The sequence below is a fragment of the Mastigoproctus giganteus genome, chromosome 7 (genome assembly GCF_048544385.1).
Source record: "Mastigoproctus giganteus isolate SK-2022 chromosome 7, ASM4854438v1, whole genome shotgun sequence".
NCBI lineage: Eukaryota > Metazoa > Arthropoda > Arachnida > Uropygi > Thelyphonidae > Mastigoproctus > Mastigoproctus giganteus.
The window spans coordinates 38,106,199-38,128,595 of record NC_143581.1 but is presented as its reverse complement, the minus strand read 5'-3'; the positions used below and the strand labels follow the sequence as shown (position 1 = coordinate 38,128,595).

The following is a 22,397-nucleotide window of genomic DNA, read 5'->3' as shown; positions in this document are numbered from 1 at the left end:
TTAGACTCAAAGAGAAAGAATATGTCCCTGGTTAAGCTTGTGCTTAATACATCATCCCCCCCTGCCTTTCTCTACATGTTTGTGGCCCAAAACAATGGAGGTTATGTGCCATTACATTCATCATCAGCTTAAATATATAGAATGAAAAGGTTCAGATAAGAAAATACATTTATTATGATTTAAATAATAAATTGGCTTTAGCTCTCCAAATTGGATGTTGATAATAGCAGTGCTGGCATATATGTCATCAGTATTGCTATTATTAACAGCCAACATGGAGAAGTTGAAGCCAGTTTATAATTGTGAGGAGAATGTGCTGAGAGTTAAATGCACTTTATTAAGTTGTGCTGTTCCTGATATGTTTATATTTGGTTTCTCCATTTAAAAAAAAAAAAAGTCTGATTTTAAAGTGAAAGATAAGACAAAGAGATATATGGATAAAAACACTGACTGTGAAAATGAGCAGCCAGATATGACAGAAATCAACAATAGGCTCAAAGGCACTTATAAATCTGATATAGATTACTTTTCTTCATCAAACAATAGCATCTATAGAAAAGAATAATTAAAAATACATTTGTATGGTCAAAAAATTTTAAAAGGTTTTACATGGTGTGGTAATGATGACAGGTAGCAAATGGAAATATTATGCCAAATAAATTACCTGTCATTTTTCCACATAATACAATTAGTTGTCAAGGAAATATAAGCTTTTCAAGGAAATTTTAAAAACTGAAGGAAATAAATAATCTGATGCATTTACCATATATTCTAGTGTATAAATCAACCTTTAAAGTGCTAAAAAATCATCAGAAAGTTTAAGGTTGAGGCTTATATGCAGAGTATAAAAGGTACTTGCATAGGATCAGAGAGATAGGAATTAGTAATACCAATATAGTTATGATTTCTCCCATATATATTTTTAACAGCTATGTTAATTCTTACTTTTAAAAGCCATGAATTTGTTCATCTTCTTCATCAGGTGAAAACAGTTAGTATAGCTATATTTCAAGCAAGTCTAGGGCTTATCCAGCTATAAAAAAAAAAAAACACCTTGTGATTCCTTTCTCGTGTAGCTGCCTCTGTCAAGTTGGCTTGAATTTTCCCCGAGCTGTCAACCACACATGGAAGCAACTTATTCCAGTAGTTAACAACTAGCTGGCTAAAAGAAAACTTCCTTCAGTTCAGTCTAAACCTCTTCCCTTCTAGTTTAAATTTATGGCCCCTAGTTCTGGAATCTTTACAACAAAATTTCTCCACATTTTCACATATTAGGTCTACTCTAAGGTAGACCTAATATGTGAAATATATTCCAAGTCCACATATTCCAAGTCTTTCCTCATAGGACACCCTTTTGCAGATCTCACCAAGTGTACTGCCCATCTCTGGAGCCTTTCAAGAAGCTGTTATCTTTTTCAGTTGTGGTCTCAAAACTACCATGGACTTTCTTTGCTATCTGTCTTTACTGCAAGAACTTCATGTCCACCCATGTTGTAACCCCAAAATCCCTTTCTTCTACTTTTTTTTTAATTCAGTCCCACCAAGTGTTACCTTGGGTTGCTGTTCCTCAAGACCTTGCATTTTCCTGCATAAAAACATAGCTGCCACTTCTCTTCTGACCATCTCTGAAGTCTTTCAGAGATGGTCAGAAGTCAGAGATGGTTATTCAAGTCATCTTGAATAAGTGCTGCTTGATGCTGATCATTAATCTCTTCCAAACTTGACTCTGCAAATTTTGACATCATATCCTGTATTCATTCCTCTGTGTCATTTAAGAAAATCAGAAATAACACTGGTCGTTGTACAAGTCCTTGGAGGATCCCAATTCTTAACATTTGTCCAACATGAAGAGACATTGAATACATTGTTTGTAGTTTCAATATCGATGGAGCTGATTGCAATAACACAGCACACATCATTGTAGCTGAGGGCAATCCTCAAAAAAGATCTCTCCATAAAGAACATAGCTACTCTGTGGACATGCCAGTGCATCATAAAACAACATCTTTGGAGACAAAAGTTTTAAGTTCTTGATATATTCCTTTGATCACCAATCCAGTTATACAAAGTTTCCAGGGTTTTTTTTTTTTTTTTAATGAATGAATGAATTAATCTGGTGCCAGGTGCAAAAAAATCACTGACCGTGAAAGTTTGGTTGATCTGAAGAAACTTGTCTCCACTTTACATAAGTGAGCTTTATGAAAAAGCTCATAAGCCTTAGACAAAGATGGATACTGTTTCAAGTGTCTTTGTGATAAATTCTTTGCTTATTCAGAAGTAAAACTTAAAAGAATTTTTGTGGGCTCTCATAAGAACAGTGAAGACCTGTTGTTGAAAAAGAAGTGTGGATTGTTTTTAAGGATTTTATTAACAAATTTTTAGGAATAACAAGGACCCAAATTACAAACAATGTCAACAATACCTTCATTAAATTCACAGAGCTGGTTTTTAACATGAGCTTAACTTCATTTCTTACCTTCACATATGGAGTATTTCCCTGAATAATCTCAAAGCTGTTAGCGATGAAGAAAGGTGGCAATTTTATTAAGGTATCAGGAAATAAAGTAGAGTTATAGGAAAAAGTTGAAACATCAGTTGATGGCTTGTTACTGTTGGATGTTACAATGGGGGGGGGGGGGTTTCAACAGTAATATATACAATAGTAATATAACAGGCAAAAAAGAGTGTAGCTTTAGACAGATTTCACAAAACCAGGAGAAATTACAATGAATATTCATTTCATCAGTATTCCGCTTTGTAACTTTCTGTGTTTCCTTTAACAAGCATAATAATTTTATTTATATTACTGTTTACTTTCTTCTCAATTTGCAGAATTCCTTATGGGATAGAAGAAAGTGAAGGCTATTTTCAAAATCAGAATAGCTGAATTATGGAAAATTGCATATAGAATCAAAACTTTTAAAAATTTTAAATTTGCAGGCCTGCATAATCAGTATGAAATTTTTTTCTAAATACAAGTGTATATACAATATACAAATGCTATATACAAATGTACACCCACAAAAAGCAGTGAAGGCTACTCAGCATTTGTTGGGCAATGATCCCACAATAAAAAACAGAACAAAATTAGAAATCACTGACATGACAAACTTACTAAACATACTGTTATCCGCTAATTATTTCACTCATGAAGGAGTCTTTTACCAACAAGTGTTTGGGGAACCAGAGGGTGGTTCTATAAGTGGACATCTCTCTCTCTGAAGACGTTACCTTTTGGAAATAGAAAATCACATTATTTCCAAGTACTCTTCCCCATCCCTGAAATTCTATGGAAGGTACTTTGATAGTTGTCTGCTTATAGCAAAACCGGATACCATAAATAAAATCTTTCATGAATTGAATAATGTAGATGAAAGGCTACAATTCACAATAGAAAATGAAGAAAACAATAGCATAAACTTCCTAAATCTAACATTAACAAGAAATGCCACCAAAATCAACACTAAAATATATCACAAACCTATAAAATAGGTTTGTGATGTATTTTTAATAAGGGAAATTATTTACATTTTGACAGCTACGACATCTTTCTCACAAAAAAATCAATCTTAATAGCCCAGTTAAGCAGTGCATTTGAGTATTCAAGCATACAGGATGACTGTAAACAGGAAATAGGATCACTTAAGGACAGATTCTCCAACCACTGTTACCTGAACTGGCTCATAAACAGTGCCTTAAATACTATCGAAAGAAATAGTAAAGAAAAACAAAACCGAGAAGTAATGAAAAAACAATTGATAGGCCTCCCATATGTTACTTACCAACAACCTTTGAAAAAAATTTTCAAAGATTCTGGGGTAAACCTAGCTTTCAGCAGCTCCAAGAAACTATGTGCATACCTTAAAAATAGACTTTAAACAAACATAGTTTATGCAATTCCTTGCACAACAGAACGCAACTATATATATATATATACACACACACAGTGCTTTTTTTTGTAAAAAAAATAGGTGCCGGTACTCATTCTTGGCTATCAGGAAAAATTGAAAATTAAAAGGATATGAAAAGTAAACTAAAAACTTATTTCCTGATATTGTTACTTCAGTAGTAATGTTTTTGGAATAAGAACGACAAATTAATTATATTAACACACAGTTTATTAAGAATAAATTTATTATACAAGTATTGTTTATAAAAAATAAGTCAAAGGTGAGTCTTATTTAATAAATAAAAAATAATAAGTAAAATGTAAAAATAATTTCATAATGAAGTTTTATAAAATATTCCAAATTTTTATTAAGTTCTCATCCGACCCAATATGCCGACTTCTTTCCTTACTGTTTGTGTCTCTTGCTAGGTGATGTTTCCAAAGCCACCACAAATCAAAGCATGTCAGCAGCGGACCTACAATTTTAAGAAACTGTTTAAGTCATCATCGAAGCTCTGGTTGGGCTGACAATCAGATTCATTTGTGAAAATCCTCGTTCTCATTCACTTGATGAAACTGGTATCCTACTCAGAGCGTTCATTGAATTCTTCAATTCTTCCGAAATCGTCTTTTCAATTAGGTATTCCCGAAACCCACGAATTGTATCTCTTTCATTTAACTGAAACCTAATTGATAATTTTCTAATTTCATTCTCACCAAATGTCACTTGACAGTTAATATCTTCAGGCCAATGTTTCCTATCAAGTACTCGGGCCGACGCTGTGAAATCAGCACTTTTACTATCAAGCAGCCTGCTGATTTCTACTGATTGTTTCAAAGTCCTGTAGAAAGCCTCTCTGGATCAATTGGAGAATAATTTCTGTAGTCTGTCCCATGAAGCGAAACTCCTTGAAATCGTAGATTTTCAGCAGCTTTGGCGGCATTTCTGTAATACTGTCCCAGAACTGTTTGTCTTTCAAGAAAAGGTTGTACAACAATTTCTATTTTTTTATTCACCCTGTACAAATCTATACCGAACTCCTGCAAGTCCAAGCTCAAGTCTGATAATTCTTGAAGAGCATCACACATTAAACCTAAATCTAATATAAAGTTTGTAGTTGTAATTTTCTTCTGCAATCCTTCATATGTACATTTTTCTTTTTGGTCCCGCATCGAGTCATTCTTTGCTTCTTGAAATTGATTAGTTCGCTGCCACCCATCGTATGCTAAAAATTCTGCCAATTTTTAATAGTTCAATATCCAGCAAGTTTGCTCACACCTTCAATTCTCTGGCATTTTTTGGCGACGTGTTATACATGACATAAAGTTTATCAATAAATGCTTTAAATCTATCAATACCTGCAACGGATTTCACAGTATCACCAACTGATAGTTCTAATTGGTGATTAGCGCAATGCCACACTATTTAAGAAGGAAATTTTTGTTTCATTAGTTTCGTAACAACACTTTTACTACCCATCATAACATCTGCACCATCACATGTGACACAAACTAAGTGAGTTTTTAAATAGTTTTCCGTCATACTGTATGACTAAAGACAATCGAGCAGAGAATCAAATATCCCCTTTTGCAGTAACACTTTCGAGTTCAATCAAGTCCAGAAACAAATTTACGGAAGATCTCATTCCACAGTCAAATATACAAGTTTGAACTTGGAAAATTAAATGCACTAGGCATAATCCTTATGAGTTTTGATAATTAACTATATAATATCGGTGTAAATACACCATAGTTAACCCATAGATTTGAGCTACGATTGTAGCGTAGAAGGCATCGTTTTAATTGTATCTCATAATGTGGTTGCCTTCACAACAAGATAGCTACTATTGAATTACTTCAAATAAATAACGCTTCTCTAGTAGAGAAGACTACTGTTATTTATTTTCAGCGTACCACCACCCAGACGATCGTTTCGAAGCTTTTTGGCTTCGTCATCAGTGGGCGGGTAGATAATACAACATGTCATCTCAGTTGCGAAGTTATATCCACATTATGAGAGATGCCAGAAGGGTGTGGTGGAGATGTATTTGGAAAATTAAATGCACTAGGCATAATCCTTATGGGTTTTGATAATTAACTATATAATATCGGTGTAAATACGCCATAGTTAACCCATAGATTTGAGCTACGGTTGTAGCGTAGAAGGCATCGTTTTAATTGTATCTCATAATGTGGTTGCCTTCACAACAAGATAGCTACTATTGAATTACTTCAAATAAATAACGCTTCTCTAGTAGAGAAGACTACTGTTATTTATTTTCAGCGTACAACCACCCAGACAATCGTTTCGAAGCTTTTTGGCTTCATCATCAGTGGGTGGGTAGGTAATACAACATGCCATCTCAGTTGCGAAGTTATATCCACATTATGAGAGATGCCAGAAGGGTGTGGTGGTAATGTATTTGGAAAATTAAATGCACTAGGCAACCACATTATGAGATACAATTAAAACGATGCCTTCTATGCTACAATCGTAGCTCAAATCTATGGGTTAACTATGGTGTATTTACACCGATAACCGATATTATATAGTTAATTATCAAAACCCATAAGGATTATGCCTAGTGCATTTAATTTTCCAAACAATTTATTAATACATAACAAATTAAGATGCGATTTTTTTTATTTTTTTTCATGTGACATGATGTGCACAATATTAGTACACTTAAGAATTATTTTTCAAAATATTTGGTTATCTTTTGTTGTACACTGTATTTACTGTATGTCGATCATTTAAAAAATTTTTGCATTTGTTTTAACATACCTTTTGTATTCTCAGGAACATCACACTGCAGGACATGATGAAGTTTCAAAAGCTGCCAAAATTTCATGTTTAGAAGGTTTAATACCTTCATTATCTTCATCTTTCTTTTCTTGTCATCGATATTGTCATTAGCTCTTTGAACTAATTCTTAAATTTGAATTTTTTTTTTTCTTGAAACTGTCCAAAATGTGGAAGTCATTGAGGTCCTGTAACCATGTAAATAGAGATATGAAAAATTTACAGAAACATTTAAGGAAAAAAACATGCTTCTGCGAAACAACAGTTGATTATTTGTAAAGAAACCCACTCTCTCCTAATTCCCAAAGAGGGCGCTTATAGTAGAAGGTTGACCAGAGCCCATTGTTCGCATCGGGAATAGCCCTTGACCAGCGCAAGTTCTCAGTACTCAGTATGTGGGACAGGTGGTCGGATAGGATTTACGAGTATCACTAAGTGGAATAATCCCTTTAGCTCTCTTAATTCGTGCAGAAGCACTAATTGCCTGAAGGCCAGAAGTGTGAACAGTGCATACAGTCTCCCTAATCTGTTCGTTATGAATTTTTTTTTTTTTTCGCTCAACTGAAACTATTTTAAGTTCGTTAAACAGAGGTCCGACTGAGTAATTTAAAATTCCAAAAATGGTTATAAAGTTTAATATAAAAAATATCTTAACGATAGACAGTGAAAAATGCAAATTTAGTTAAATAACTTTAAGCGTATGTATTTGAATAATGGTTAAACATGTGGGAAAAAAAAAAAAAAAATACTAAATATTTCAAATTTCGAAATGTACTGCATGCAAATGTCAAAAAAAAACACACTGTATATATATATATATATATATATATATATATATCTGATAATTAAAATAAATATGATATTTAAAATAAAAACATCAGCCAGTAGTACGGCAATAATGCAGAGCGAAAAGAAATGGAAAATAATATAAAATAAACAAACAGGGAAGGGAAAGTAGAGATAATAGGACAAAAAGGTAGTCGATAATCCCCTATATAATTTAGTCAATTAAGTCATTTAAACCCAATTAATAAAATGATGTAAATTTAAAATAATGCCAATTATAAATAATTTAGCGGTACCCCCCTCGAAATATCACCAAAAAAGGTTAAAGAAACTACCAAAAAACTAAAATATCAAAATGATAGACTGACCATCATGCCCCATATCGACATAAGCTTGCATTACGTCAGTGGTGTGGCTCTGATCAAGAGTGCTGTCTGTTCTATAGATTATTTTTCGCTGCATAAGGACCACCGCCATGCAAATCCTCTGCATTGGTTGATCTATCAGAGAATGGAGGGGTGGTTTGGTTCTTCGATATTTCTGCCCTTGCGATGATTTGTATGACGATTGAAATGCAGCGATTCCATGACCATTATTGGCCTCGTGGTCCTCTGTCGATATGGGGCATGATGGTCAGTCTATCATTTTGATATTTTAGTTTTTTGGTAGTTTCTTTAACCTTTTTTTTTGGTGATATTTCACATCTTTTGGAACTGGTACCTTCGAGGGGGGTACCGCTAAATTATTTATAATTGGCATTATTTTAAATTTACATCATTTTATTAATTGGGTTTAAATGACTTAATTGACTAAATTATATAGGGGATTATCGACTACCTTTTTGTCCTATTATCTCTACTTTCCCTTCCCTGTTTCTTTATTTTATATTATTTTCCGTTTCTTTTCGCTCTGCATTATTGCCGTACTACTGGCTGATGTTTTTATTTTAAATATCATATTTATTTTAATTATCAGATATAATTAGGCATCATGTGGAGGATGTGCATTTGCTGCCTCTAATGATAGCTACATAGCCAAATTTATTTATTTTTATTACTTTTGCCTAACTTTTACCTCACATAATATATATATATATATATATATATATAGGCAACAAGAGAACATCGTTGACATAGCAGAATACAAAAACTCAAAAGCAGCCTCAAAAAATAAAGAAAATATAGATCAGACGGAAAAAATTAGTTCTGAGTTGGTAGCTCACCACTTGGACACAGGACTACCCATCCTTTGAAAACACCATAATATTAGACAAACAAGACACAAAATTTAAGCTAGAAACCAGTGAAACTCCAGCAATAAGATCAACAAACAAGTCAATAAACATACATAGACCATTAATAATTTCAGGGGAGTGGGATCTAAAACAAATATCCTACAAGTTTGAATTTAATAACAAAACATAACCCCCATTTGAACCTCTACTAATGGGGATAGGTAGTCACACACACCCGGAATTTCGAATGGAAACTTTCATATTCTTTCCTCTAAATGGCCTTTAAACTGTTCTAAATCCCTAGTTTTGCAAATTCCCAAACTATTAGTGAAATACAATGGGGCAGGAATTTTCCTTCTATCCTGCTTCTTTTCCTTTTGCCTACTTACTCATCCCCCCCTTCTATGCCTGTATAATCAGATGAAGTGCACTGGTCTTCATTTGGTTTTAATATAATTCACCAGACTTGTCTGCAGTGATTATTTCTTCTCGAATTACACTGCATCTTTAAGAGTCGCAACATCATTTTATAAAAAGTACCTGAACCCATTTTTCAAATATCACACGCTAATTTTTAATGATTGGTCAAAATGCTTTGATAATTGATTTTATAGGATAATAACTGTGCACTTCTGAAAGATATCTGATTCAAAAAACTTTGAGTACAATTACATAGCCTGCTAATTAAGCTAGAATACCCTCCTTCTATAGAGGAAACCATCTGGCCATCATGTTTGAGTTAGAAAATATTTTCTAAAAATATATTATGAAAACTGCTTTCCTGCATATCATTAATATATTTTTCTTGTCCATTTGTTAAATATCTCTATATTTTTTTAGCTGATCGTGATCATGGCGAGTTTGAAGATGAATACACCAAGAAAAAGCCAAAGTCCAGGCAATCCAGTCACCAAAAGAAAAGTCCAGAAAAGAGAAGATCAAGATCTAGTCCTGAAAAGAGAAGATCTGGTTCTAGTCCTGAAAAAAGGAGGCCTGGTTCTAGCCCTCGATCTAGACATAATGACAAACATTCACCAACAAAAAATGGACCAAGCAAAGCAAATCACATGAAACGAAGAAGAGAAGATCGTAATGACCAAAAGAATCGCAAAAAAATAAAAAAATAGTGTCATTAAGTAAGTATAGTAATTTTCTTTAACATTTTTAGTATATAGTAAAAACCTGTTAGATAAGAGTGCAGTAATAAGAATTTAGAGTGCTATTAATGAATCATCAGTTCATTAATTTTTTTGAAAATTATTTGTGATAACAAGCAGAATGACATATGACTGTGCTTTGAACTGCAGGATATGTTTTTGCAGTTATGCATCTCCTACTGTTATTTATTTTTTCTAAATTATGGAAACAGGCTTTTGTGATTAGCATGGGACAAGAATTGCACATCTTGAAAAAGCACAATGCTTGTTAAAAGTTTTTTGAAGTTACTTTCCATGGGGAAGAATAGCCCAATAATGTTTGAGATAGGCAAGATGCAGATATGAAATAAAAAATGCTTAAGTAATGGCAGTATCAGCAACAGTGAATAGGGAGGATATATGAGTTATATATTCATTATATTACTCATATTATATTACATTCCTTAAGAATAAGGATGAAATTAGATTGTTCTATTCATGCACACTGCATAAATGTTTTACTGAATCAATTCATTATGTAACATATGCAAGATACCAACAATAGGAAGTTGGAAAATTTAGAGCTCTTGAAAACTTAAGTTTTTTTTTAGGAAACATTTGACAATTTTTTTTATCATAATTAACATACTAAATTGTGTTCATTAAATAATTTTGACAGTCCTAGTCTTTTTTGTGGATTTAACGGAGGATTTTGTAAGTTATGGCATAATATTCATGAAGCCTTTGCTATCAGAAATTTCAGTGTGAATATCGTATTTCATAATTAGTAACTTTTGGTGTAGTGTCTTGTAGTATTTTAATTCTGATAAATAACTTGAAGGTTCTATTGATATAGGTCAGCTTTTTTTGTTTGTTGGTTTGTTTTTAGCTAAGAAATTAGAAATCAGTGTTATTTATAAAATAGCATAGCCTGAACTATGTAACAAAATTTGGTAACAGCATGTGTTGTTATACTCTTAGTTTGTGCAGTGATTTTAAATTAGGCTAGAATCATGCCTCAAAAAGAGTAGCAAAGCAAAAGGCTGAAAGTGGTGGGAACACTTTGGCTCAGGAGAGAACCATTGATCCCCCCCTCCCAAGAAGATAGGCTTTTAATGAATAAATATTTGTTGACAGATACTGGGACTGATATAGCTGAGCAGTCAGGAACAAGAGTGCAGTGGCATTAGCTCTTTGAGTGGACTGTGGTTCAAGCTCACGTGACTGCTAAATACAATTAATGATTGTATTTGTGATTTATTGTAAATAAAATCTTCTGACCTGGTTGCCAAGCTAAAGTATAAACAAGAATTTGGGACTAAGGAAGTGATGAATTAGAGAAAAAGACAATAGAAAAATACATTTATTATTTATATTTTACAGTACATATTGGCCATCACTCAAGTAGACATATATTAGCATAAGCATAATAAGATGACTCACATATTTTTCAGTCTGTTCACTGGGTTTCAATCTGTCACTTTTTTCAAAGCAAGTGTACAAATATTTCTTAATAATAAATCTGTGTTAACTCTGCTTCTTTGTGGTTTTCAAGCAACCGATTATGAGAGCATGTTTTTGGCTTTCTAGTGGTTTATAATAGAAGATGAAAGATTGCCAGCATCAGAATTCTTTAGAGTCCTAGTTCTCTTTACTCTTGTTCTTTGTTTTTTACACTAGCCACAATTTCTTCATCATTTAGGAACTTATATCTCCCGTATCATCCGCATTACTTTCTTTGAGTCCTTCAAAGCCAGGAACACTTGAAAAAAAAACAAAAAAACTACATTTAAAATATCAGAAAATTTGTAAATTTTCAATTTCACTTCTTTCTCACTTGACAATAATTGGTATCAGCATCATTGAAGAGTTTGGACCAGAATGTTGTATGCCACAGGTTTTATTATATATTTTTTTACAAAAAGCCTGAACTACAGCATCACTTGCACAAATAAGATTCTGATTGAAAGTCTTTCAAGAGATTACTTTAAACTTTCTATCATCCCTTCATCAGATTAATGATGTGTATGCTGGGAGAAAGCAGCAAGTTTTTGTCATGAGATTGTTGATAGAGCACATGTATTGTCAAGCAATAACAGTGATTATTTTGATAAACATTTTAGCTCAAAGATGGGACTTTACAGCAGGAACAAACATTTTTGAATCAATCTAAAAAAAAAAAAACGTTGTGTGTGTTGTTTTTTTTTTATCTGCCACTGCACGTGTTTTTTCTTTGAAGCACATTCAAAGAAAAATCTTTGTTATTCTCGTATTTGTTCAGTTTTTAAAAAAAACCAAGTGTTTTCTATCATTGGTAAAAATTTATTTGTCACACTCCTAAAAATCATCTCCTTTTTTGAAGCTGTGTTACTGCTGTAAAAAAAGGAGAAAAATTATCAATTTTGCATGTTCTTGTTATGTATGTATGTATTCTCTGCAGGAAGCCAACAGCAGAAGGTTCAAACTTACATCATGTGGTGACTGTGTATAGTAATAAATGTGAACCAACCAAAACTTATCTGCTGATAAGACAAACACAGACAGTTATTGCACCTTTCCTTGTGTATTAATTGTGGAATTTAAGCACCTTTTGAAAAAGTGTAGATTTAACCAAAAAAGATCCCCCCAGCATTGCAACAGAAGATAAAAGTATTGGTTTTGGAAAGTGCATGGAATCTCTGTGGGATATAACTATTTCTGTGCATAATATGAAACAAATGGGGTGGTAACATACCTGCATACATGTCAACAGGTTAAATATGGTTGGATTTCATAGTCATGAGGAGGGATTGCTAGTAGACAGGTTCCCCCCCACCCCAGAGGATAAAATATCTTAAACTAAAGAAGACCTTACCACAAGCATTCAAAAAATATTATTACAATGCATTGCCAATACTAGACAACATAATACACATTTCTTAGAATATCCTGGAGTTCTTCCATGCACTTGCAGTTTTTAAGACATGAAAAAAAAAAAATAATAATAATAAAAAAGCACAAATTTACAGAAGTCTCAAAAACTAATCCATTGTGTCCTGTTCTTAAAAAAGCTATCCAATATCAAAACAAAGATACACTTATACTTCTTCACAGCTTCCAGCAGTAGTCCTCCCATAAGAAGTCATCCTTGTGCCATCAAGCTTATAGGTAATCCACACATCATAAGGCCATCTTCAACCATTCTGGGCAAAATTCATGTCTGTGCATTTTTTATTCACAAGAAAAGTTGCTCAATCTATAATATCTCAGTACTGCTTTAAAAGATGAATTTAAACAAACATCCAGATTATTGCAGCATCAATATCAGCCCCCAGGAATGATATGAGGCTAGATCTGTATTTGTGCTTTTGGGAGAATTTTTCACTTCTTCTGACACACACATCCACAAAATCTGAATAAAGTTTTGAGTGATTTAATAGCACTCTTGTGTTTTGTCTTCCAGTATCATTTCCCCCCCCCCCACATAACAATGAAAGAATGCATTTGTGTGTAGCAGAACACATATATGAGATCTTACACATTACATTCACTAGTAAAGGGTGCCACACTTAAGTTTGAGCTGCATGAAGTGAGCTAGGCAATTTCCAGTAGCAAAATTATTTCCAAACTGCTTCCACATAATCTTTAACAACCATACCAAATCAGCCATTAAGCCTCTGACTTCCCCTCACTCACATATATACACCACCACCACTGTGGCAGACCTGGCCACATGGTCGCTTCATGACTGAAGGGAAAAGTGACAGATGAATATACCCCTCTACCTTTCATTTCCATTGGGCACTAATGGTATCAGTGTTGTTATATATCTGTTTCACTTCCATCAAAAATCACACAATCCTGGTATACAAATGAATTGCACATTGCTATAAAACCAGGAAGTTCATTTCAGAAAGAATAATTTCAAGCACTTTTTGTAAAAATAGTAATAAACAAAATACTTCTTTTAAGCTATGGCCAAGCAGATGAACAAAAATGTTGCGTTTTTATTTATTCACCTGGTTGTAGCTTTAAGAGAAATCTTAAGCTTTGGATTAAATTTGCAAGTTGGACACCTACATTTGTATTAAGTTAAAATTTATCTGCAACATATTTAAAGCTATAAAGCACCCCAGCTTCCACCATATCTATCTTCAATTTTTTCCACCTGCACATAAGGTGTGCACACACTCATTTTAAAAATTCCTAATGTGCTGGACAGCTGTTCTCAATAAGAGCCACTTGCATCATGACCTGTTTATTTTTTAACAAGAGTTCAGTTTTTAAATTCTGTCATAGAGATGTGCAAACTTAACAGATACATGAAGTATTCACACATAAACATACAAGCACAATAAAGGAAAATTAGTAACACTGTAAAAGTACTTATTGCATTAATGTCAAAAGCTGCAAATTTATATAGCTAATACCTGTGGACCTTGCAAAATACATGCAGTCGTGATTGTGATTCGTATGTTCCATATCTCTCTTTGAAGATGCTATTTTGTACATATCTTTTTATTTATGTATAGATGTTATTGGTAATATTATTTAAAATATTAATAAAGTGATATATTTGAACTTTAAGCTAATATCTGAAAGAGTTTGCTTATTACTGTTTTTTAATAACCTAGCTTGACAGATATTGTTTTTTCTTTCAGGTAAATAAAAAAAAAAAGCACAATATCTCTATAATGGGAGGCACATGTGATGAAATTGAACAACACTGTGAATACTCTCCCTATATACTCCATCCTATGAAGTGTTGGCCAGGCCAACTCGAGGACAATTTTTGTGTAGTGCATTACTCCCCCTCAAGGGACAAAACTGGATAGAAACATAATTTCCCTTGATTGAGTGGTGTACTGTGTTTAGAAATAAACACCTTATTTAAGAAGATAAATCTTGTCTTACAAGAGATGCTTCAACAAACGACCACTTGTACTATAAAACAGAATACTGTAATATAAATTTCTGTTGAAATATTTCTGTATTAAGTACTGTATTATTAGCAGTGAGAGACCTGAACATAGGGGGGGGGGGCATCTGAGGAAGCTCAGCTTTCATGACAGTCGACCATCTTTTAATAGATTCCATCTGTTCAGCACTTGCAGTTTATCATGTAATATTATAGCTGTCATCACTTTAGTAGTTGTATTTCGTGTTTAAATAAACATCGTTTTTTTATATATTGTGCCACTGCTTCATGTACCTGATTATATTAATCCTTGCATTTCCAGAAGTTAAAATTGGAGAAGAAAAGAACTCATTTATATATATCATATTTCATTATGTGTGTAGGTACAGGCTGCCAACTGGTTATCATGGGACAACATGGATTTTTGTTTATAAATAATTAGTAATAAACTTAAGTTTGCCCCAAATTCCACAAAGTGGAATGCATAATGTTAGTTGTTTATAGTCAGTTCTTTAAAGCTCTATGCATAAATTTGTCTTCATAATAGTTAAGTATATTATTATAATGAAATTAGATCAGAATAATGCCTAACATTTGAATCTTTCCAAAATTTATTATTACTTGGCTGTTAGAAATTATTAATTAGATACAAGCTGCCATGACCTGCTAACTCTAGATTTACAAGAGAAAATCCATCTTATTGAGCTATTCTCTATTTCACTGTTTTAGCAGTTTTTTATATTTTGACTATTTTTTTTTTATAAAGTACAGCTTTGCTATTAAATTCAAATTTTTTTTTTTTTTTTAATTCTGAATTTAACAGCAAACTTGTAATTTTGATATTTTCACAAAATTTCTCTCATGTAGTATAAAATCAATGAACAATGTTTTTTTTTTATTTTGTAAGATACCCAACAAATACGGCATGATTTTCCATGGTATGCACAAATAGAAATATGAAAATAGATGTAACATTTCAAACTGACGAGAATAGTGTCATGTGCAGTAGTAGTGGCACACGATGCAAGAAAGCAAAGTTATACAGCATCTGCCAAAAAAAACCCCTACATACTTCACCTATCCATACCTCCAAAAATTTGTTTAGTTTTTCCTTGAATTTATTTAGACCACCCACTTCTATGACAGCAGGTGGAAGCCTGTTCCAAAAATCAACACCCACTGGTTGAAGGCAAACTTCTACACATCCATCCTGTAATCATACCTCCTCATCTGTGCCCTTCATGTGTACTCTGAGAGGAAAAATGCCATCAACATTTAGCTTACTTAATCCATTAAAGGCCTTAAAAATCTCGATCAGATCTCCTCACAAGTGCCAAGTCTCCAGACTCTGCAATTTGCAGAACTATTGAAGGGTACTATTGCCTTTCTTGGCAGTAGTACCCTTTTCTTCCCTTCGCCAATCTGGTTATCCTTCTCTACACCCATTCCAGCAGATCTACATCATTCTTAAAGTGAATGCCTCTAAACCTCTACACAGTAGTCAAGATATGGCCTACAAAGAGATAATCACCTGCCTGTCTGCACTGTTCACAGAATTTCATATCTGACTGCACAATTACTCTCAAATCTTTTTCATTTTCCATTACCTTCTGTGTAGTATCAAGCAGTTGATAAGCTACACTGGAATTACTGCAACCCATATGCAATACCTTGCATTTGCCAATGTTAAACTTCAACTGCCATTTTAGCATTATCATTAATTAGTAAAAGCATATGATGGAAGAAAGCAAGCTTATATAGCATCAGCCAAAAAAAATCTAATTTCACCCATCCACTCGCTCCAAATGTTTGTCTAGTTCTGCCTTGAATCTATTTAAGCTATCAACTTCTACAACAACAGATGAAAGTTTGCTCCAACAATCAACCACATTCTGGCTAAAGGCAAACTTCCGCACATCTATCCTTCCTCAATTTGAATTTATGCCCTTTTCAGGTGATTATTCTGAGCAAGAGAAAGAATCCCATCAGCACTGAGCATGCTCAAACCATTCATGGCTTTATACACCTCAATCAGATAACCTCGCAGGTGTCTAGTCTCCAGACACTAATTTGCAAAACTTGAGCCTTTCTTTGTAAGAGAAACCCTTTGTTCCATTCACTAATCTTGTTGTCCTTCTCTGTACTCGTTCCAACAGCTGTACGTCCTAAAAAATAAGGACTCCAGACCTGTATACAGTACTCAAGATGTGGTCTGACCATTGCCTTATACAAGGGGATAATCACCTCCTTATCCCTGCTAGAAAAATTCCTATATATCATTGACAGACACCATGAGCTACTCTTGCAGACTGTCTGCACTGCTCAGAAAATTTCATATCTGCCTGCACAATTACCCACAGGTCCTTTTCATTCTCTACCACTGTCAGTGTAGTACCACACAGTGGATTCATTACTCTGGGGTTACTCCTTCCCATATACAGTACTTTATATTTGTCAATTTTAAACTTCAGTTGCCACCTCTCAGCCCATCTGCTCAACTTGTCTAGGTCCCATTGCAGCAGAGTACTGTCATTAGTGACATTAACAACCCTGCCAACTTTTGTATCATCTGCAAAATTGGACATTAAGCCTGATATACCATCATCAATAAATACAGAAACAACAATAGACCCAACACTGAATACTGAGGGACTCCAGTAATAACATTAGTCCACAAAGAGCAGTGCCACATTGCTCCAGTTTGTACAGCAGTTTGTAATGTGCAACAATATCAAAAGCCTTCCAGAAATCCAAGTATATGATATTAAAATTATTTTTTGCATCCAGTTCCTTGGTCATTGCATCATAGTATATAATCAGATTGGGTAGACACAATCATCCCTTAACAAATTATGCTGTGACTACAGTATAAATACATACTGGCCCATAAGGGTGACACGAGTAATTACAGACCAGTTAGTTTAACTTCTGTTCTGGCTAAAATAATGGAGTCACTGGTTAAAGATGCATTGCAGGATCATCTAGACAAGACTGCAGCAATAATTCAGACACAGCATGGGTTTGTTAAGGGAAAGTCTTGTCTGACAAATTTGATAGGATATTATGATGTGGTTACAAAGGAACTGGATGCAAAAAATAATTTTGATATCATATATTTGGATTTCAGGAAAGCTTTTGACACTGTTGCGCATGGAAGACTATTGTACAAATTGGAGCAGAATGGTATTAAGGGTAAGTTGCTACAATGGATAAAAGGATGGTTGAGTGGGAGAAGACAGAGGGTGGTAATCAATGGGTGCTGCTCTTCATGGACTAATGTTATTAGTGGAGTCCCACAGGGTTCAGTGTTGGATCCACTGTTGTTTTGTATATTTATCAATGATATTGATGAAGGTATATCAAGCTTAGTTTCGAAGTTTACAGATGATACAAAGGTTGGTAGGGTTGTTAATGGCAGTGTGCTACTGCAACAGGATCTAGAAAATTTGGGCAGATGGGCTAAGAAGTGGCAACTGAAGTTTAACCTTGACAAATGCAAAGTACTGCATATGAGTAGAAGAAACACTTAAGGTGGTATAAAATGAAAATGACCTGGTTATAATTGTGCAGTCATATATGAAGTTTTCTGAGCAATGCAGACAGGCTGCCAGGGCAGGTCATGGGGTTTTGTCAATGATATATAGGAATTTTGCTAGCAGGGAAAAAGAGGTGATTGTCCCTCTGTATAAGGCAATGGTCAGGCCACGCCTTGTGTACTGCATATAGGTCTGGAGGCCTCATTTTAGGAAGGATGTAGATTTGCTTGAGCGTGTACACAAAAGGGCAACAAGATTGGTGAGGTAATTGAAGGGATCCTCTTACCGAGAGATGCTAAAGTTCTGCAAATTGCAGTGGCTGGACTAGGCACCTGCGCAGTGATCTGATTGATTGAGGTATATAAGGCGTTGAATGGGTTGAACATGCTGAATTCTGATGGGATCTTTCCACTTGTTCAGATTATGAACCTAAGGGGGCATAAATTCAAATTAAGAAAAGACAGATGTAGAATAGATGTGCGGAAATTTGCCTTTAGTCAGCAGGTGGTTAATTGCTGGAACAAACTTCCATCTGTCGTGATAGTTTGATAGGTTAAATAAATTTAAGGAGGAACTGGACAGGAGGGAATGGTGTGTTTTTTTTTTGCTGCAGAAGCTGATACACTTGCATCACATGCCACTACTACTACATTCTTGTTTAGGCGGTCCTGCATTATTTCTTTAACTAGTGATGCCATTATTTTCCCTGAAACAGACAAACTAACAAGTCTGTAATTACTCATGCCATCATTTGATCCCCTTTGTGAATTGGAATAAATTTGCACATCTATGGGGGCCTCCTTTGCTGCCTCCCTTAATATAATTGGATAGATTTTTTCCACCCCAGGTGCCTTTAGCTTCACCAATTTCTCTTCCACTTTCCTCAGTTGTTACAAAATCATTTAGTTCCCCATTAGAATTTGATAAACTTCTCACATCCCCTCCACTAAAGAATTCACGTATAAATGCACATTACCTATTCAATTTGTCAGAAACCTGAGTGGGGTCATCAACAGTTAACCCATTGACATCAAGTGGCCCATGTAATTAAACCCATTCCTTCTACTTTGCTAAAGACTTCTTGTAATCTTCCTTACCTTGCTTAATCTCCATTGTGACTTGATTACAGACTAGTTGATATACACCATAAGCTTCAGTATTGCCTGATTATATTCATCCCTTGCATTTTTCTTCTCTGCCACAAGTCTTAGTAGTTCATCTGACACATCCATTTAGGTCTAAAGCCAAGAACAGTATTTTTTAATGGTATGAAAAGCCCAGTAGCTTCTACAATTAATTCTCTGAATGCTTCCTATTTAGGATTTGCTGTTCATAACATCATCAGTTGGTCCCACTTCATGGAAATTAAAAACTGTCTGAGACAACTGTAGTCACCCTTATGAAAGCAAAAGCCTTTCCCTGTACCTTTGACAGTAGTTATGTCTTTAATTAAATTCCACATTGATACACTGTGATCGGTGCAACCCAGTGGGTCCTTTACCTGCAGATTCTTAATGCATGAAGAATCACTGCTGATAACCAGATCAAGGGTATGGCTCCTTTTTTGTTGCCTTTCTAACATGCTGCTGTTTAAAAAAAAAAAAAAAAAAAAACCTTTCTAGTGTGAGTGACCGACTGCCAGATTCCAGTCAACATCTGGAAAGTTAAAATCCCCCATTATGAGATATTGATTTAGTGGCCCACTTCATTTCTCCGTATAACTATTTGGTATACTCATCACAGTCGTTAGGCCTATAACACACTCCTAGTCTCAATTTTGTTTTTCCAATGCTTACATCACAACGAACTGACTCACCATTGCACTGGTCACCCATGTTGGCTGGATGCACTGCCTTAGATTTAATATTCTTGTTAACTAAGAGCATAACTCCTCCACCCCTCATGTCCTGGCTGTCCTTCCTATATACATTGTACTCTCCATATTCAAATTGAGCATCGCTTATGTCTGCATGACACCATGTTTCTGCTATCCCTACAATATCTGCAGTTGATGACATAGATTAAGTATGTGTGTTGAATTCACATCTATTATCATAAAACAATCTTCCTCTGGACTGTTCTAATTGTACATACACCTTGTTCAGAAATCTTTCCTGATAGTGAAATGGTAAAAAAATATAATATGGGTATGCAAAAGCAAAAACAGCAAGCATTTGTTGTCAAAACTGCACAGAGATAGAAAGAAGAGATAGTCATTGCTTTGAAAAATACCATTTCTGGTTTCTACAGATGGAAGTAATCAAAGTGATTCCAAGCTCCATTGAAAAAAAAAAACTGGCAGTGTTAATGATACTCCTATTATAGTAAACTTAAAAATGGTAGGAGCGTGGTATTAAAAGAGGATATTGAGTGCTTGATATTAATATGCTATCCTTGTCATTTGCTTAATGTGTGTTCTGGAAAGGAGGCTGCATACTTTCCTCTGAAAATGGATGAATATTTGGCACATATTTTTTTTACTATTTAGGAAAGGAAGGGATGAAAAAAATGGTTTCATTTAATGCATGCCATGGAAGTGAAAAGGGTTTTGAAGCAAGTATGTACACATTTTCTGTCTTTGGGTTAACTAAAATGGCAGAAGAGTGGCAACCCCTGACAAATGTTTAAAGAAGTGGTTAGAGTTGCTTGAGAAAAGTCATATAAACACTTTTTTCAAAGCTTACCAAGGTGAAAAATGCAACAAGAAATCACTAGTTCTCTGCCACTGACTCACACCAATTTCAATTCATGATTCAAAAGAACTTCTGAAAAAAAGACAAAATAATGAACTCCTCAAGGAAAAAGAGCTTCAGAATCTGACTTCATATTGCAAGCAATCCCAAATAGTCCAAGAAAGCTGATAACTCCAGGGAGGCTATCCCCCACACGTGGTAGGTTTTCATGTTCCTATCTTCCAGCTTGAATAGAGCATTTTGCTTGTCCTTTTATAAGTTATACCAATATTGGAAAATCCAAACAGATCTTCAATTAAGTGTACCTCATCCATTTACCAAAGTCATTACTCCTACATTTGTAAAAGAATATGATGCACAAATTTGTTATACCAACATTAATAAGTTGTCCATTTTTGAAGAAGTTGATTATCAAAGCAGACTAATCATAAGCACTACGAATGTGCATATTTTAAAAGAAGGTTCTGTTCTTTTGTTCACAGGGAAGGTATCTCATTGCAGCATGTGATTATATGGTGCCCATTGAAAAACATTCTAATGCCAAGGTAACACAAATTTTTGTCAGTTGGCAGTGCATCATTTTCTTATTCGAAACGTGAAGCAGTAGATGTTTTACAATATCATTTGTGCCATTGTCACTGTGAGAACCTACCAGATATGAAAGAAATAATGATGTAAAGTTGGGGAAGTGCAGAAGGGAACTTGAAAAATTTTGTGTAGTTTTAAAACTGTATTAAATAATTATAAACTACACTTAATTCTATTCTAAAATTAATATGTACTTACATAACATATTTATTTTATATTCAAATAAATTGGTTACAAACCTGAAATGTTAAAAAATTTAAACAATTTTTAAGTTTTTTTTTTTTTTTTAATTAATTGAAAATCACTAGTTTCATCGTGTTCCTAGTCTTCATTGCAGTCATGGAGTTGTGTATTTTCTAGATTCAAATCATCTAATACTTTTCATATTACATCCTTTGTTGATCCTTTCATGGGATATAGTTATCAGTGTCAATCAATTGACTGCAAGAAATTGTAACAATTTGGTGTTTATTATGCAAAACGTCTTTATGGTTTTCCTTTTTGTCTAGTACACACATTTTTTCTTTAGCTATTAAACTTGATTTTGTAAAGCATTTAATAACTGTTTCTTGGTTAACTTTGCTCAATGAATCAGCAATCCCCAGTACAGCACCCAACATTTAGTTTTTGACAATTCACTTGCAGATTGAATGTTGTTTGACTTTGTAACAATCAGAGTTAACAGATTCCTACAGAGTCCCGTAAAAAATCTTTATGATGCCTTTTTCAAGCAACATCTGGTAGTGATAGTATTTGCCATATAGTGCAAGGAAGACACAGGCTTTTGCAGCATTGTCAAAAAAAAAAAAAAGTAGATAAGAAAACAAATTGTATG

General features: G+C 34.1%; 1 protein-coding gene and 1 long non-coding RNA gene across 2 annotated transcripts in view; one reads left to right on the top strand and one right to left on the bottom strand.

Moving 5' to 3' along the window:
- The window catches only part of dre4 (SPT16 homolog, facilitates chromatin remodeling subunit dre4), a 292,696-nt gene extending 282,841 nt beyond the window's left edge, over positions 1-9,855 (top strand). Inside the window, exon 25 of the mRNA XM_090377621.1 lies at positions 9,553-9,855. Coding sequence (XP_090233747.1) covers positions 9,553-9,839 — 287 coding nt within the window. The 3' untranslated portion in view covers positions 9,840-9,855. The remainder of the gene's footprint in view (positions 1-9,552) is intronic.
- A 1,688-nt stretch (positions 9,856-11,543) lies between these two features.
- The window catches only part of LOC150082825 (uncharacterized), a 339,289-nt gene continuing 328,435 nt past the window's right edge, over positions 11,544-22,397 (bottom strand). Inside the window, exon 3 of the long non-coding RNA XR_016547197.1 lies at positions 11,544-11,610. This is a non-coding gene — a long non-coding RNA (uncharacterized LOC150082825). The remainder of the gene's footprint in view (positions 11,611-22,397) is intronic.